Source organism: Rhincodon typus, chromosome 1 (genome assembly GCF_021869965.1).
Source record: "Rhincodon typus isolate 14 chromosome 1, sRhiTyp1.1, whole genome shotgun sequence".
Taxonomy (NCBI): Eukaryota; Metazoa; Chordata; class Chondrichthyes; order Orectolobiformes; family Rhincodontidae; genus Rhincodon; species Rhincodon typus.
The window spans coordinates 86,484,373-86,502,866 of record NC_063332.1 but is presented as its reverse complement, the minus strand read 5'-3'; the positions used below and the strand labels follow the sequence as shown (position 1 = coordinate 86,502,866).

General features: G+C 40.4%; 1 protein-coding gene across 5 annotated transcripts in view; it reads right to left on the bottom strand.

Annotated features, from left to right (window-relative positions):
• The window catches only part of rell1 (RELT like 1), a 65,552-nt gene extending 52,176 nt beyond the window's left edge, over window positions 1-13,376 (bottom strand). For 2 of the 5 annotated variants that reach the window (XM_048604327.1, XM_048604310.1), the window contains exon 1: window positions 13,248-13,375. Coding sequence is in view for 2 of the 5 variants with exons in the window: in XM_048604310.1 (XP_048460267.1) it covers window positions 13,248-13,251 (4 nt within the window). In the remaining 3 variants the exon portion in view is untranslated. Of the gene's footprint in view, window positions 1-12,995; window positions 13,142-13,247 lie in introns of those variants that run through there. The other 3 variants (XM_048604318.1, XM_048604336.1, XM_048604342.1) reach the window with 2 other exon arrangements.
• Between the last annotated feature and the right edge of the window lie 5,118 nt (window positions 13,377-18,494).

The following is an 18,494-nucleotide window of genomic DNA, read 5'->3' as shown; positions in this document are numbered from 1 at the left end:
TTTCCTCAAAGAATTCTATCAAGTTGGTAAGACATGACCTTCCCTGCAGAAAACCATGCTGTGTATCACTAATAAGCCCATTTTCTTTCAAATGTAAATAGATCCTATCCCTCAGTATCATCTCCAGCAACTTCCCCACCACTGACGTCAGGCTCACCGGTCTATAATTTCCTGAATTATCCTTGCTACACTTCTTAAACAAGGGGACAATATTAGCAATTCTCCAATCCTCCACAACCTCACCTGTGCTCAAGGATGCTGCAAAGATATCTGTTAAGGCCTCCGCTATTTCCTCTCTCGCTTCCCTCAGTAACCTGGGATAGATCTCATCTGGACCTGGGGACTTGTCCACCCTAATGCCTTTTAGAATACCCAACACTTCTCCCCTCCCCCCCCTCCTTATGCTGACTTGACCTAGAGTAATCAAACATCTATCCCTAACCTCAACATCTGTCATGTCCCTCTCCTCAGTGAATACCAACGCAAAGTACTCATTAAGAATCTCACTCATTTTCTCTGACTCCTCACACAACTTCCCTCCTTTGTCCTTGAGTGGGCCAACCCTTTCTCTAGTTACCCTCTTGCTCCTTATGTATGAATAAAACGCTTTGGGATTTTCCTTAACCCTGTTTGCTAAAGATATTTCATGACCCTTTTAGCCCTCTTAATTCCTTGTTTCCGATTCGTCCTACTTTTCCGATATTCTTCCAAAGCTTCATCTGTTTTCAGTCGCCTAGACCTTATGTATACTTCCTTTTTCCTCTTTGCTAGTCTCACAATTTCACCTGTCATCCATTGTTCCCTAATCTTGCCCTTTCTATCCCTCATTTTCACAGGGACATGCCTGTCCTGCACTCTAATCAACCTCTCTTTAAAAGCCTCCCACATATCAAATGTGGATTTACTCTCAAACAGCTGCTCCCAATCCACATTCCCCAGCTCCTGTCGAATTTTGCTAATAGTTGGCCTTCCCCCAATTCAGCACTCTTCCTTTAGGACCACTCTCACCTTTGTCCATCAGTATTCTAAAACTTACAGAATTGTGATCACTATTCCCAAAGTAATCCCCTACTGAAACTTCAACCACCTAGCCGGGCTCATTCCCCAACACCAGGTCCAGTATGGCCCCTTCCCGAGTTGGACTATTTACATACTGCTGTATAAAACCCTCCTGGATGCTCCTTACAAATTCTGCTCCATCTAAACCCCTAACACTAAGTGAATCCCAGTCAATGTTGGGAAAATTAAAATCTCCCATCACCACCACCCTGTTGTTCCTACATTTTTCCATAATCTGTCTACATATGTGTGCCTCTATCTCACGCTCACTGTTGGGAGGCCTGTAGTACAGCCCCAACATTGTTACTGCACCCTTCCTATTTCTGAGCTCTGCCCAAATTGCCTCACTGCTCGAGTCCTCCACAGTGCCCTCCTTCAGCACAGCTGTGATATCCTCTTTGACCAGGAATGCAACTCCTCCACCCCTTTTACCTCCATCTCTATCCCACCTGAAGCATCTATATCCTGGGACATGAGTTGCCAACCTTGCCCTTCCCTCAACCAAGTCTCAGTAACAGCAATAACATCATACTCCCAGGTACTAATCCAAGCCCCAAGTTCATCTGCCTTACCTACTACACTTCTCGCATTAAAACAAATACACCTCAGACCACTTGTCCCTCTGCATTCATCATCTGCTCTCTGCCTACTCTTCCCCTTAGTCACACTGACTTCATTATCTAGTTCCTTACAGGCTTTAGTTACTACCTCCTTACTGTCCACTAACCTCCTCATTTGGTTCCCATCCCCCTGCCACATTAGTTTAAACCCTCCCCAACAACATTAGCAAAAGCACCCCTTAGGACATTGGTTCCAGTCCTGGCCAGGTGTAGACCGTCCGATTTGTAATCGTCCCACCTCCCCCAGAACCAGTACCAATGTCCCAAAAATCTGAACCCCTCCCTCCTGCACCATCTCTCAAACCACTCATTTATCCTGCCTATTCTTTCATTTCTGCTCTGACTAGCACGTGGCACTGGTAGCAATCCTGAGATTACTACCTGTCAGGTCCTACTTTTTAAACTTGGCTCCTAACTCCCTAAATTCTGCTTGTAGGACCTCATCCCATTTTTTACCTAGATCATGGGGTGCATATAGGCACCCCAACAGCTGGCTGTTCACCCTCCCCCTTCAGAATGTCCTGCAGTCGATCTGAGACAGCCCTGACCCGTGCACCTGGGAGGCAACATACCATTCGGGAGTCTCGTTTTCAACCATAGAACCACCTATCTACTCCCCTTACAATCGAATCCCCTATGACTACAGCCCTTCCACTCTTTTTCCCGCCCTTCTGTACAGCAGAGCCAGCCACGGTGCCATGAACCTGGCTACTGCTGCCTTCCCCTGGTGAGCTATCTCCCCCAACAGTATGTTTTGGAGGGAGATGACCGCAGGGGATGCCTGCACTGCCTTCCTGCTTTTTTTCTTTCTTTTGGTCATTCCCTTTCTCCCTCAGCGATCCTAATCTGCGGTGTGACCAATTTGCTAAGCATGCTATCCACAACTTCCTCAGCATTGCGGATGCTACAAAGTGAGTCCATCCGCAGCTCCAGAGCCGTCATGCGGTCTAACAAGAGCTGCAGCTGGACACACTTCCTGCACGTGTAGGAGTCAGGGACATCAGTCACGTCCCTGAGCTCCCACATTGAGCAGAGGAGCATAACACGGGTCTGGGATCTCCTGCCATTTTTACTTTTAAGCTTAACTTAGTCCTACTATAATATCAAATACTAGATAAATGAAATGAAAAAAAATTTGTACCAAATCACTCTACTTACCAGCACACAATAAAACAAAAAGAAAAAGAAAAACACCTACCTTATCAACACAGCAGAGTCTTTTTTTTTGGTCTGAGGAGGGCGGCGGGTGGGATACACTACACGTGTAGTGTAATAAATGCAGCATCACTAAAAACAGTGTATCTGAATACTACATTAACAATTTTTGTAGGTGTTTGCTTTGCACAAATTAGCTAATTCATTACACGTGTAGTGCCTCAAGTTTAGCCACTGCCCAAATATATCAGTTCACTCACTTCCCAGAGCGCAATTCGAGCACTCCCACTCAGCTCCGTTGCTGAAATGAAGAACTTACCTCCCAGCAGGCCCCTGGTCCTCGCTCTCACTGCTCCCACTGCTGCAATAAATGGAGCATCACTAAAAACAGTGTATCTGAATACTACATTACCAATTTTTGTAGGTGCTTGCTTTGCACAAATTAGCTAATTCATATTTTCCAACAGTACAAGAATGACTACACTGCAAAAGTATTAAGTGATTGAAAAATCACTCAGGCCAGCAACACTGCTGTATAACTTCCTAGCTTATGATCTTTCCCAATCTTCAATTTAAGTTTAGTTTTCCTTAAAATCAGTATAATTAATTAAATTAGTTATATCTACTGTTTTGCTTGAAGAGAAAAGCTATTTGTCAATTATGAAACAAAAAAAAATAAAAAATGTAGCATAAACTGTGAAAATCATCATGAATTAGGCAGAGGGGACCAAATTTAAGACGATCTGACAGCGAACGCTCATATTTATGACTGTGATCTCATACAGGACGTAATTTTAAAGATGCATGAACATTTCCTGTACTTACGAATGGCAATTTTATATTGTCCTGCATTGTGTTCCAATTTGCATTTGTACTCAAGAATAGAACGCTTTTCCAACCCAGGACTGCCTATATTTCCAGAAATTCCTGGAAAATTTCCTGGAAAAATACAACAGGTCCGGCAGCATCTGTGGACAGAAAGCAGAGTTAATGTTTTGAGTCCAGTGACCCTTCTTCAGAACTGAAAACCCATTCTGAAGAATGGGTCTATTTTGGATCCAAAAGATTAACACTGCTTTCTCTCCACAGATGCTGCCAGATCGGAGTTTTTTTTTAAATCAATTTCTGTTTTTGTTTCTGATTTCCAGCATCCACGGTTCTTTCAGTTTACTGCCTATATATACACACACTTGGGGAAGTGTATGATCTCTGCATGGAGCTCTGTGATCCACAAAAATACGAAAAATTTCCTCTACTTACATTTGGAACAAATGGGAGTGTAACATTGTATTGCTTTAAAATTTTATTAACTGATAAATGAAAGGGATGAGTTATTATTTGGGCAAACTAGTTTCATGTTTGATTAATGCTTAGAAAATTACAGTTTCATCTTAAGTCTTGGTTTTATTCTGTGAATAAATAAGCAACTTCCAATCTGCAATCATACTTCTAACAATATCTATTGGATGAAAAATTTTAACAAACTACATAATAACAATTTCCGCAACTATAAGGAAAATGTATCAAGTATCTTGATAAAATAAAGCATTTTTTTTGTTGTTTTGGAATACAGAACTTAAGTATTACTGGAAAAGACATTTAGTTGAATCTTTTTGTCTTGCCCTTACCAGGACAAATTTACAAGAATACCAATTCAAGGGCAAAACCCAACATTTATTCTGCAGCTCAGGGAGTGCTATTTGGTTGGAAAATGGATTCTGCATTGTTGCCATGGAGGATGTGCCCATTAATGCTGATTAAACAAAGCCTGTCAGTTGAGTGTCAAATTTTAAACCAACCAGATTGACTGATTAAAAACTGAAAGAACTGCAGAAGCTGTAAATCAGGAACATTGACGGATTGGTCAGAGCATGGCCCTGAGAAACAAACTAGATAGTCAAGAGGGGCTGTCACTCGCCTTGTTGAGTTGAAACAATATTGTGTGCGTATGTTCTTTGTGCATGCAAAGAATAAGGCCCCATGCATTGTCACATGTAGTTTCTTGCAAACACGAGTGTGCATCATTTCAAACCAGACTGACAATCCCAAATTGGTTGTCAACATAATTCTTTGCACATTCTGAAGTATTCATCAAATGTTGTCCAACTGCAGTATCACTGTTGGACATAGGAGTTTTGCAAGCATAGGCTGGTTGGTTAAGCCATAACCTTACTTGTTGCGAACAGATGGAGGTTCATTTCTTGGGGCAATTAATTTACAAATAATGTGTCTATTAGCTGAGTGTGATGATCCAATAGGATGTTACTTCCCAATTTTTAGAGTAGCCAGAAAAACACGATGAGCATCCATGCTATATCCCATGCAATGTACTATAGTGACAGGAAAAATGCTAGTCCTTTGCCAATCATTATACACTTTGAACCTCTGATATCACACTATAAAAGGTTTGTGTTACAAACAGTTGCCGCTCGCGAGGTTCTCCAATTTACTACAGTTCCAGGCACCATACCGAAAATCAGCAAGGTAACACGCGAGACAATGAACCGATTGGTCTTAACACATTTAATTTTTAAAAAGTATCTCATTACCTTGTGGATAACCTTTCTCCAAGACCAGGTTTACATTGTAACCAGGCTTGAGTTAACAAGTGAGTTTATTAAGTTACAAAACGTGAGAAGAAATAATAATACAACACACATTCACAGATTAGAAATAAAAGGTGAGTTAAAAAGAAGTTTGAAAGCTTAAAAAAAGATATATGGGTCAGTCTCCGAGTTCAGTGAATTCGCATAACAGGATGTTGCGACCAGAATGATAGTAGCACTGACTTTGGTCAGTGAATTGTTGATTTCAAGGTGCTTGGCTTTGGGTCAGCTAAAAAGGTCTTTGTCATGTTCAACTGCAGCTATACTTGCTCTCCGCTTTCCACTTTCCAGAAAGAGAGAGCAACTTCCTTTCTTTTCACATGTAGAGTACGGGTTTTCTCAGATTTAACCCAAGAGCACACAACTTCACCCACAGACAAGAGCTGAACTGGCTTTTAACCTCTGTCCCTGTGTATTCTTGGAAAAAAAAGGGGGAAATCCAACTTGTCTCTCTACTAGGGTGCTCCCTTTTCACCCTTCCTGTTCTAATCAGATAGTCACCGGATATTCTCGTTCAGTTTGCAGCACATTTCTTCCTTCTGAAGTCTATTCATTGAAGCTTTCTTGACATCAGTCAGGTGTTACATTACAAGGTCTCTCTCGAGGTAGAGGATAATTCGCACAGTCCTTCCATACAGTCATTGAATTACATTGGTCAGAATTCACATTCTCAGCCATTTTGACTGTATGCCCTCTTTTAAAAAACAGGTCGTAATTAATGGTTCAATATAGGTGAACTTGGGTCATGACACTTTACTTACTTTTCATTCTTTCTCTCCCCCCAAAATCACTGGTAAGTACTAATGGGAAGAGACCACAACAGTTACAGGCAACAATAGCAAGCATAATGTTACAAACCACAAAGTATCACTGTGCACTGACAGGTCAAATCATCCAAAAAAAGTTTTGAGATGGTTAAATCATACTTTTGTGTTTGATGCATTGAAATCACCATGTAGTTACATATGCTCCACTTCAATCTAAGTGTTTAGGATTATACAGCAAGTATGGCACAGAAACAGCTCATTTGTTATAACTAGTCCATCGTCCAGTTGAGACTCCTCACATCACTTTTTATTTAAATCTTCATGGCTATCTGTAAGCTTTTCTCTCATGTTTGTCTACTTTCCCACTGAATACATATTTCTACTCCCTTCCACAATGGGTTTGACATCTTCGCCACCCTTAGGCTCTCCCACACAAGAGGGATCATTCTCCGTGTTGACTGTAGCAAACCTTCCATAATTTTAAAGGTCACCCGTCAGCCTTATTTCTTCCCCCCCTCCCCGCCCCGCAAGAGAAGAATGAACCCAATCCCATCAATCCATTTCTAATATGTGTACCAATGCACTTCTGGTATCATCCATGTTAAATTATCTCCGCAATCACAACTTTAGGTGTACACTACCTGTACTTTGAAGGAACAGTTTCAGGATGTATTATTTTTTAAATAAATCATAATGCATAATATAACATCAACTTTGTTTATAAAGGAAGTTAAATAATTTGGATGAATTATTGAATGATAAAGCAGGTTCAAAGGAGCAATGATGGCCTTTTTTTCTCGTGTATCTAATACGCTTAGTTGATTATCTGCATATCAAAAAACAAACAGGCTATTCATTCCTTCAAAAATCTGTTTAAATTTGACATTTCAAGTTTTACATAAAGTGGGATAAAATTCAAACATAACACACCAGTCTCTAGCTTATGATGAGCCAAGATGTATAAAGTTCATTCAGAAAAAGCACCAAACATAATGGAAGACTTTGTCAGGAACGAATAGAAGTGAAGTAAGCTGTTGAAGGAAGTGCACAAACCTCCAAACAACCTACCTAACCGATCCTTCAAGCACAACGTACAACATGCAGCAGAGGCAGCAGAATACAAATTGGAGTTACCAACCAATTCAGCACCCAGCAACCCGGAGTGAAATCAAATCACCCTTATTTCCAAAGGGCTGCCTCAGCAGCACGAAATAAACAAAGATCTAATGGTTTGGGCTGTTGAGCAGGTAATAAGTTCTAGACAATAATACCTAGAAGTATAGCTCCCCAAAACAGTATACTACTTGCGAACATGACACAGAATAGCTCACAAGGTGCTAAGGTTTGTGAAGCATTCATGCAGTGATGCCTAACTTGCACAAGAGCACAGTTAGAGGATCTTACAAAGAAACAACAATCAGAAAAAGAAAATCAGATTTTCACAGACTGCCAGTGTTTTACCATAGAACGGAGCATACAAGAAGCTGATGGATACGGGTGAGTGCTTACATAAACTTTTCTTTCAGTGAAACTTATTACATAATTAATCTTATTTTCTCTTCATTAACCCGATTCTAGCATGGATCAAGTTGATAGGACCTCACTTTAGCATGCAGTTGTCATTATATGAACTGATGCTAGAGATGAAGAGGCGTACAATGAGAAAAGACTGATTATCATGCCTTGAGATCTTGATGCTATAGACGTAAACATGTCATAACCTACCATTTTTCTTTACAAATGGTAATGGACTTATGATTCACATAACTTTGTTTTTATTTCTGTTGTGCACTTTGATAAATTGCTAGTTATACAATGTTAGCAATTTACCACCAACTATAATTAAAGTTTGAAGCTTAAATAGGCATCAGACAGAGAATGGAAGCTCATGAAAATAATTAGCAACTTGCCTTGAAAAATCCTCCATCCTGGCTCTGTTTTAGCTTTTAACTGCGCAGTTGGTCTGTTATGTAAACATTCGGCAAGACAATATCAAATACCAATGATTTTGATCAGAAATTCAAGCATTAAAGCAGACATTAAAGTGCCTATAAAGACTGTGTCTTTTTATTTTTATGTATTTTAGATCATGGACTGAAATGGGAAAAAGACTGTTTTAAGAATCAAGGATTGCTGCACATTTTACAATCAAGTAAGCTGACACTCATTGAACAAGCAGTTGTGTAAACAATCAGTAGATCTAGATCACAGAGGAGCTGAAACCAAGGGGCATACATGAATGCAGCTTTGGCCAGCAACAAGTAACAAGTAACTGATTAGTCTATGGACAAGTGACCAGCTATTGATGACAAAGGCTTTTGGCCCTGCAATAAGCACGTGATTATGGGGTAGTTGGCTAGACTATAGCTGTAAACGAGATAGGGAGAAGTCATCAGATCTCCAAACTAAAAAAAAACCTCCCTTGTCTCACTGCAGAGAGAATCACTTGAAGCAAGCCAGTTTCACAAGCTGTGGCTCTTAACCAATAAACCAGAAATTTTAAAAGTGTGAACCAGCCACCAACTACCCGCTTCAAGCAAGTGGCTGGAGGAGGAGAAGGAGAATCACAGAGCAGCATGTCTTGACAAGCTAAAAAGGACCAGCACATCAAACCCGATGAACAGGAACCATTAAACTGCCGGCCCAGTCTTTCACTCCATCCATAAAACCTTTTTTTTGCTGTGTATGTGGATGTCTGCATACGTGAGGAAAGGGGAGTCTATAAGAGTTAAAATTTTAATTAGCAGAGTTAAATGTCAATGGTTTATAATTGTTCATTTCCCGTTAGAATCTGTTTATTAATATTCATTTGTGTAAGTCATTCTTAAGTATAAATAACCTGGTCCATGCTTTCCATTAACCTGGGTCTAAAAGATAGGTAACCTGGGGGAATTCTGCATGCTTTCTGAATCTTTAATTTTTGTGATGACTCCGGGAATAGCAGGGCTTGATTTCCAGTGCATGACTCTAACGATACGCATCAGCGCACTGGTTTTGTTTGCATTACAGCCTACCTCGTAGCTATTATTCTAACCACATAACTAAATTTAAAGGAAAAATATCCAATAGCAAACACGTCAGAAAAGTACACATTAAATGAAGTCTGAAATGCTGTGTCTTCTAATTGTCTTTGCAACAGTTTTTAAATCATGAATCTAACTTTAATGGAATAATTACTAGCAAAGAACCAACTATGCTGTATTTTCAATACCTTATACACTCAGAAGCAGGGTACAACTTGACCAAGAAAATTCTCAAATTCTACGATCCAATTAAATCAGCACAAAGCTAAAATCATTCCCCGGAAGCCATATATTCAGAAATACATTTTGTATAAAGAGAAAAGCTTTAAATACCATTACATAAATGCAGACCTCAATTTAGTATTTGAGCAACTTATCCTTTCAGCTATCATTACGGTATTCTATTCTTGTACACTAGCGACAGTTCTTTTATCAGCTATGACAAAGCAAAATGGTCAACTCAGGTAAATGAACTGATATCACCTTCAGCAAACAAACTGGAATCCTCTGACTTCTTGCACTCATTTAAACATGTATCACATGCAAAGCAATTTTGAACATTCTAAAAGGTGCCAGAAGACACCATATTAACGTTCAAGTGTAAAAGAAAGTATTTCCATTTCACTTTGCACACATAAGCACAAAACAACCAAATGCATCATGTGCCTGAGTGATGAACACAGCATCCTTAAATTTTCAATATTGTAAAGAGTCAATGTATTCCGCAAGCAATTAAGTGTATTTCTTATCCAGCTGTCTTCCTAACCGGCACCCACTCTCTCCCAAATTTCCCCTGCTGACAAAGACACTTGTATTTGACTACAATTTCAGTGATAAAAGTACCAATTTAGTCAAACTATTCTGATTTTGAGATCAAAATTTAATTGTGCCCTTAACAATTCTGAATTGATGTTCTGAAATGTGAAAGTATTCTGGGGAATACTGCAATCCCCACAATTCCTTATATAATCACAGGGTTTGGGTGTGTTCAACTAAGTTTCCCGTTGAGGAAAGGAAGCATGTTTAGTTTGTAGTGTGACCAAATACTCTCTGCATTTTTTTTTTAAATACATACCATTTGTTATGGACCAGACCAAACTGCCCCCCTACCCCCCAAAATATATTCAGAAGATCACCCTACACCGTAACCTCTTCTTATTTTAAGAGGTGTATAAAGTATTGCATTCCAGATGCAATTCGATTGGTCAAAATATCAGGTTTTAAGCAAAACATTTTTTATTTTATATGTATGAATAAAGTAAGAAAAAGAACTAATAATTTAGCTCTATTGGAAAACTTAATTTAATAACAGATTATTCAACTAAACAATAACTGTTCCAATATAATAATATCTCATAAACACACGCTTGGCAAAAGTAAGTTCAGATAAATAGATTGTCTCACATGCAGTTCTCCAGTCCAGGAGGAACAATAGCAAGTGAAACCTCAGGAGCAAGGAGCGATGTACTGCAGCTTCGAAACCCAGCTTCAAGACCCCAACAGCTGCTACTGAAAAACTAAAGCTACAAATCCTGGGTCTGTGGAGCTTGACCCCATCCGTTCAGATTGTTTCTATTGTTCCACCCTGAGGGGAGAAAAACCCCCAAGCCCTCACAAGCTGTTTACTTTATGGGCTTTGAAGTAGACTACACATCACCGCTGATCTCAACCTTTCTTCATTAAAAAAAAGGACAAAATACATCTCTTAAAACCATAGTATTGTCACATAATGTGCATTCAAACACATGTCATGACAGTTTTACTTGCCTGGGACTAGGTATTTACACCAAGTCCTCACCTAAAGTCACCACAATCCCACCCTGGCTCCAGCGTTGCCTCTGCCATGGACTTCAGCTCCTCACCTCGCCTTGATTCCTGGCAGTGTCTCACCTTGGGCCTCGCTTTCTCTTCCAACCAAGGTCTTGCTTCTCATCCTCTGTTCTTATGTTAGGCTTTAATGTTTTCAGGCTTGCTTGCTCCCTTCCCAAACTCACATTTTTACTAGACGGAGCTAGACTATCAAAGGTAGGGTCCTAATTGGTCTGGGAGTCCAGTTGCTGCCTGCACCAACTCCTGCCATTAAATGGAAACCAATGAACTTAACAGAATTGAGCAGTATTTTTTTTATACTGTATTTCTTTTATATTTAGCGTTTTGCATGTTATTTCAGTAGGGACAACAGTATTGTACGTGTACAGTATAGCTATCAGCTTTTATTTTCTTTCTGGTAGGAAATATCCGAAGGAACTCAACCTTAACATGCAATAACATGGCTTCCCATAAGAATCATTTTAAGCTATTTAACCTATAGTTGTGATTCTAGGTAATGCGACCATAACGTTAAGCATGGACTAAGTGTTGTTACATATGAAAAATGACAAATACCTGATTGTTATATGCTTATTTCTGATTCAGTTAGAGCAATTCACATTTTAAATTATAGAACGCAATCAAAAGACAATTAAACTGGCAAATCAAAAACAGTATAAAAAGCACAATACAAACTAAAACTCCTTTGGTTTGCATTCATGCAAATTATTATGCATTGAACTGAGTGAAAAAAGTAGAATCAGGTTAAATTATATGCACTGAGTGAACAGCAAAAATCTTGATTCAGCCATTTATTTAATTTGTCATGACGACTATCCATTCTAAAATTTACAGATTCAATAGTATGGACACTAAATCTTCAAGGAAGTATAAATTTTGGCAGTGTGTCATCTAACCATACACTTAAGGATCATTACAACCAAACCTAATAAGATGCCATTTATCAGATATCCATAAATATGCAGTTCCAAGCAATGGACAATGACTAATTTATCATAACCATAGAACCTGACTGGCTTTTTAATCTCTCCAAGCAGAAAATCAATCCGAACATCTCTATCATCCCTCCTCCTCAAAGATTAATCAGCAGCTGACACTACTGGCATCCCTCAGTAAAACAGATCATTCTGGATCATTAATTGTTAAGCAGTTAAATATTTCCTCTAAAAGCATACATAAGGATCCATGATTACAAACAGCAACTTTTATTTACAACTATCATTACCTGGACTGCACAGCTAATACATTTCTAAACTATTAAATATAATCATGAATACAAAAAAACAAAGATTTAGACCTAATGCATCAAACTTTTGGAAATAAACCATAGGTAGATGGCAGACATTCCACTTTACTAACTTGTGGAAACTTGTAAAACATACAAAGCTAAAAATTGTGATTTTCGCCTTCTGGTATCAGAGATTCTTTGGGTAGCAAAATTTATTTTAGAAACTTCCAGTTTGTTCCATACTGCTCCCTTAACCCGCAGCCTAGCAAGGTTAAATAAAAGTTCTACACGAATTTTCCGACAAATTTATATCCATTCCTGCAATACCCTCCTCGTAGACTATAGTGAACATTGTTGCTTTCATCCCCCCAATGCTACAAATCAGAAGACAAACCCAAAGCGGGTGCTAGCAGAATTAACGTTTAGGGTCTAGTTTTGAAGGGTCACTGGACCCGAAATGTTAACTCTTGTTTCTCCACCAATGCTGCCACTTTGGCGAGTTTCTCCGGAAATTTCTGTTTTTGTTCCAAACCAGAAACGTGATCACAAACTGAGTTAAGAATTCACAAAATACTGTACTTTTACTTTGCGGATGCTGGATAAAAGGTCTGGAGTAATAACAAACGTTGCGGCAGATTCCAAGCAAACCATTTGGCAAAGCGACGGTGTTGATCAGAAAGTGGGAGGCGTCCTCTCCCCTCCCTCACCGTTAAAGAGCCACACTCCGCGGGATCGCCACCACCGGGTTAAACGCGGCGTGAGCAGAGATCACACCGCGGGCAGATAAACATTCGCTACTCCCTCCCCGCCTGGTCCCGAGTGCACCGGAGCCGCGGGCACCGCCCCATTCCTGACGGTAATCCATTTAAAGTGGCCAGCAGACTGGAGAGAGGGGGGTACTAATAACTCCGACCCCCTGTTGCTTGCCGGAAACAGTGACCTAGTCGCCCCCCACTCACCCATCTCCGCGCGCGCTCCCCCCGACAGCGGCCGCACGCGCTCCTCGCTTTACAAACTCCAACGGATCCCGCTCGCGCCTCTGGCCACGGGAGAGCAGCCGGGAAGTGAGGATCCACCAGAGGCGGGGTTATAACCCTAACTCCTCCTGCAACCCAGCAGCAACTTGTCTTTATAACATCTGCAGGTTGTTTAAGAAGACTCCAAGACACTCAACAGGAACTTCAACACAACTAGGCCAGGTATCCAGACGGCTTAGCTTTTAAGGAGCACCCTTAAAGGTGCAAGAGTGATTTAGGGTGGGAATTCCAGGGTTTAGGTGCCCCTGGCAGCTGAAGTCAAGACCACTCACCCAACTGTAATTGGAGCATGCATAAGAAGCCAGAATTGGAGGAGCTAATGTAGATATCCTGGAGGGTTGTAGAGCTAGAGGTATATTGCAGACGTAGGATGGATGAGATAATGCAAGGTTTCGAAAACTGGTGAGAATTTTAAAATCGAAAACTGAAACCAAACGTGAAGGTCAGTACGTACACCGGGTAATTGGGGAATAAGACTTATTTTAAGTTAGGACTCAGGACAGAGAGTTTGGAATGATTTCAAGTTTAAGGAGGGTAGAATAGATAAGTCCAGTTGGAACAGTCAAGTCTGGGCTCTGAAGTTAACAAGGGCGTGAATGAGTGTCTGCAGCAGGTGAGTTGAAACAGGCACATCGGGCAATATTACAGAAGTGGAACTAGATAATTCACTGGCAAGAATATCCAGGTAATCGTACGCATAAATATGATAGCAAGATTGCAAACAAAATGGATTGTAGAAGGAAACAGCTATTAGGCAGAGGGATGGAGTCAGCATTTCAGGCACAATTTGTGGCAAGACAACAGCTTTCATAATATTTAGTTGAAACAACTTTGTTGTTTGTCATTTTTTTACTTTATAAAGCTCCTGTGAAGTAGCTTGGGATACATAATAATTTAGCTGTATTTATATAACATCTCTGACGAGCTTTCTGCATAAGCAGTGCAGTATATTGGACAAACAAGCATTGTGAAAACTGATGTTATGTTGACAGGTAACGCTATCAAGGGTAAGATGTAAATGAGAGATAAGAGGAGGAAAAGGTTAGACACCGCAGTTGCAGGAACAGAAAGAAACGCCATTGTAGGTGATAATCTAGCTACAACTGTATGGGTAAGCATGGAACCAGGTGAATGCAGAGCCACCCAGCTAAATAGAAGTGGAAAGGTTTTGGACTAGGTTGGTACATTCAACCGTATCAAAAGTTGTAGACAGACTGACACTCAAATCACTCAAAATTGCAATGACAGGTAGGCAGTGTGCTGAAGGTGGCGTTTGGCATGCTTGCCTTCTTTGGTCAGAGGATTGAGTACAGGAGTTGGAATGTCATGTTACAGGTGTACAAGACATTGGTAACGTCACATTTGGAGTCCTGTGTACAGTTCTGGTCGCCCTGCTACAGGATGAATGTTATTGAACTGGAAAGGGTGCAAAGCAGATATACAAGCACGTTACTGAGACTGAAAGATTTGAATTATAAGGAGAGGCTCGATAGGCTGGGACTTTTTTCCCTGGAGCATCGGAGGCTGAGGGGGTGACCTCATCGAGGTTTATAATATCATAAAAGTATTTTCCCCAGACTATGGGGTCCAAAACTAGAGTGCATAAATTTACGGTAGGAGAATAAAGATTAAACCGGACTTGAGGGGCAATATTTTCTCAGAGGGTGGTGTGTACTTGGAATGAACTGCCTGAGGAAGTGGTGGGTACATTTACACCATTTAAAAGATGTTTGGACAGGTACATGGATAGGAAAGGTTTTGAGAGATATGGGCCAAACACAAACAAATGGAACTAGTTCAGTGTATACCGCTGACTCTTAAAATGTCATTTCTGACATTAAAGATCCTCTGATCTCAGAACCTCCGAATCTCTTCCCCCAAAGCATTTGTAATTCTTCAACACTTAGAATATCCTGCAATCTTCTGATCTATTCACAGCCTTGCTAATCTCTGGAAGACCATTCCATTCTATCCCATCTCATCCCAAGACCTCCAATCTCGCTCTTCCTCCTGACTCTCCACTCCGTGAATGCACGCGTGGTGCCAAAAGCTCAACAGCCCGCTTATGAATAAGGATCAAAATCAAAAAGTGTCCTGCAATTGAAAATATCAGGAATTGTTAGATATCCAATCTTTTGAGTTTCCTGACCTCATGCCACAACACCCCACACTCCTCCTTCCTCCCTGCCTCCAAATTAATATCCAGAGCGTTCTTATATTTTTATCTAGTTCCTTTTTAAGTGTGGCTACACTGCCTTCCCCAACCACTCAATTTTGTTCCACAGCGGTGAGTTCATCATTCCTGCTTTCTATCTGAAGAGGTTTCTCACAAAAGGATTTATTGGTGACTATTTTATTATGTTTTAGGTTCACTAGAACCATAAATAGAACACGAGGTAGACGGAGGGTAAACTTGAATAGGCAATACTTTATCGTAGGACTGTCAACTCCGCAGTTGATTTTAAACTACTTCCCCCAGCTCCTGCCTCTGAGTCACCTGACCTGCCCTCAAAGTGACAGGACACACCCAACTACATGCATAACACAGAAGAGATAAAAATCCTCTTTCTTCTTTCAGTAAAATCTTGGAAATAGGCTCTGTCATTTTTCAATGTAGAAAACTAGCGTGCCCATCCATCATTTTAAACATTTACTCCCTCTGGCACTGTGAAAACATGGTGTACCATCTGCCAAATGAACTTCCAGCAATTCGTCAAGGTTTCTTCAACAGCACCTTCCAAATCCATGACCTCTACTATCTTGAGGAAGAAGAATTGCAAGTACGTGAGAACAACACCACCTGCAGATTCCCGTCTAAGAAACATGGACCTCACTGGGAGCTTCACTACCATCCTTTCACTATCAGCAGATCAAAATACTGAAAATTCATCCAAAGTGGCACAGGTTGTGTACCACACCAGATGTGCTGCAGGGTTTCAAAAAGCAGCTTGCTGTCACATTTTCATGGATAATTGGGGATGGGCAACAAAAGCAGGCTGAACCAGCCATGTCTAAATCCCGTGAATGAATGAAAACAAAGAAAGGTAAAATACTGGAAAGAAATATATTGTTTTCAATGGGATAAAAATTGGACATGAATGTAATGGTGGGCAACTGCTGTGCCAGTTTGCTGCCTAAATAGGGAAGATGAAAATTTACACTGTCCATCTTTTAGATACTACTCAGAAAGTGGCTTTTTTTTTCCAGCAGTATCTCCAGACATATTCAGTTTTGAATACTGTAATCATATTTTAGTTTTGAACTCAGTTCTTTGTATTTTCTCCCACATCTATCTTATAAAGGGAGTGGTTTTAATTTCAGCCATTGCTTTTGTACAAATTGCAGTGTAAAGGTTTTTTCTTATATTTAGAGTCAAGTGGAGTCTATTTAACCACATAATGATGCCACCCTCTGTTCCACCACTAGAAACCCAATTTTGTTTTATCCATTACCATTTTTTAATCCTAGATCATGCCCCTAAATATTATGTTAAGAAAATCCCCATCACAGTTCAGTCACTGGATGAGCTGATTCAGAAGGGCTGATTCTTACATTCTTTGGCTAAGTGTCAGTTTTGTGGAGTTTCATTGAGGGTTTCTCCCTGAAAGGTATAGCAAGTTCACATGATACAACTTACCAAATTCACCTCATTAACAAATTACCCTGAACCTACAGTGCCTCTCTCATCTGATTCTAGTCCCATGCTACCAATCACTGTACCCAGAACAAGTCACTTACATTCTTGACACTAGCACTATCTATTAATAGGCTGTTGTGCACCCAGACAAGGACTGTTAAGTCAGAGCCACCCTGTACAGTTCCTGACATTTGCCTCAGATGTAATTAAGAAGAGAAAATTGGCATCAGGGACCTGGAGGTCCCAGTGTACCAGCTGGTGAAGAAGTGGGATGCCTTTTCTTCAGGACCTACAGAGGAGAAGGGTCATGACCTGAAACGTCAACTTTCCTGCTCCTCTGATGCTGCCTGGCCTGCTGTGTCTCTCCAGCTCCATACTGTTGTATCTTTTCATGCCATCCTAGTCTGACATTTGCACCCAGGTCAGTGCATTCTCAGCCCTCAGGAGGAATAGACAGAACTGTAGAAAGAAAGTAAATGATCTTCTCCAAGTTAAATCTTGGCAACAAGAAAAAGATGTATTTCCCCATTTCTCAACTCCCTGTTGGTTAGCCAATCCTCGATCCAAATTAATAAATTACCCCAACCCCATGTGATCTTAATTTGTGTATTAACTTTTGCATGACAGCTTATCAAATGGCTTCTGGAAGTCCAGACATCTACATCTGTAGGATTCTCAACATCCACTTTGCTTGTTACATCTTCAAAGAATTCTTGCCAATTTGTCAAACATGATTCAACCTTCATTACAGCTTGCTGACTCTGATGGATTGTGTTCTGACTTTCCAAATGTCCTATTAATTACTTCCTCCAAAATGGATTCTAACAATTTTCAAATGACAGATGTTAAATTAACTGGTCTATTCTTGTTTCCTACTTTCTGCCTCCCTCCCTTTTTGTACTAGAACCTTGCCTGCATCCATGGAATTTTGGAATATTATAATCAATGGATCCATTAGCTGTGCTCCCACTTCCTTTAAGATTCTAAAATGTCAGATGCCAATGTTTATGGAAGCGGGATGTACCAGTGCCCATGGAACATCCCCTCAAATGTTGGTGCCTGGTGTTCAATGTGGAAGTCCTTTGGAACAAGCAGCAAGTTCGAGTCACCTTGCTCTGACTTGCCAATATCTAGTTTGCTTGAGTTGGATGATAGGATAGAAAGCTGCATGTTAATGAGGTCAATAATAAGCAACAACCCCCTTAATAGGCAACTCAGTCTGCATGGTCAGAAGGTTGTCATGATACTCAGCACTTACTTGAAAAATGCAATGAGTTTCTTTTGGCGTCAAGAAAGGTCTCACTGGATTTCTCACGTGATGCTACCAGATTTCCTGCCATAACACACATCACTCAGGCCCCTATATGATTCAACTGCAAATCAAGGTTACATCTGTTTTGTCTAAAGGTTTAGGCAGTTGGGAATGATCTCAACACTATTCACATATAAAAGGCTGTTCCCTTGGAGTGGAGATAATTGAATCAGAGATAGTAGGAACTGCAGATGCTGGAGAATCCGAGACAACAAGGTGC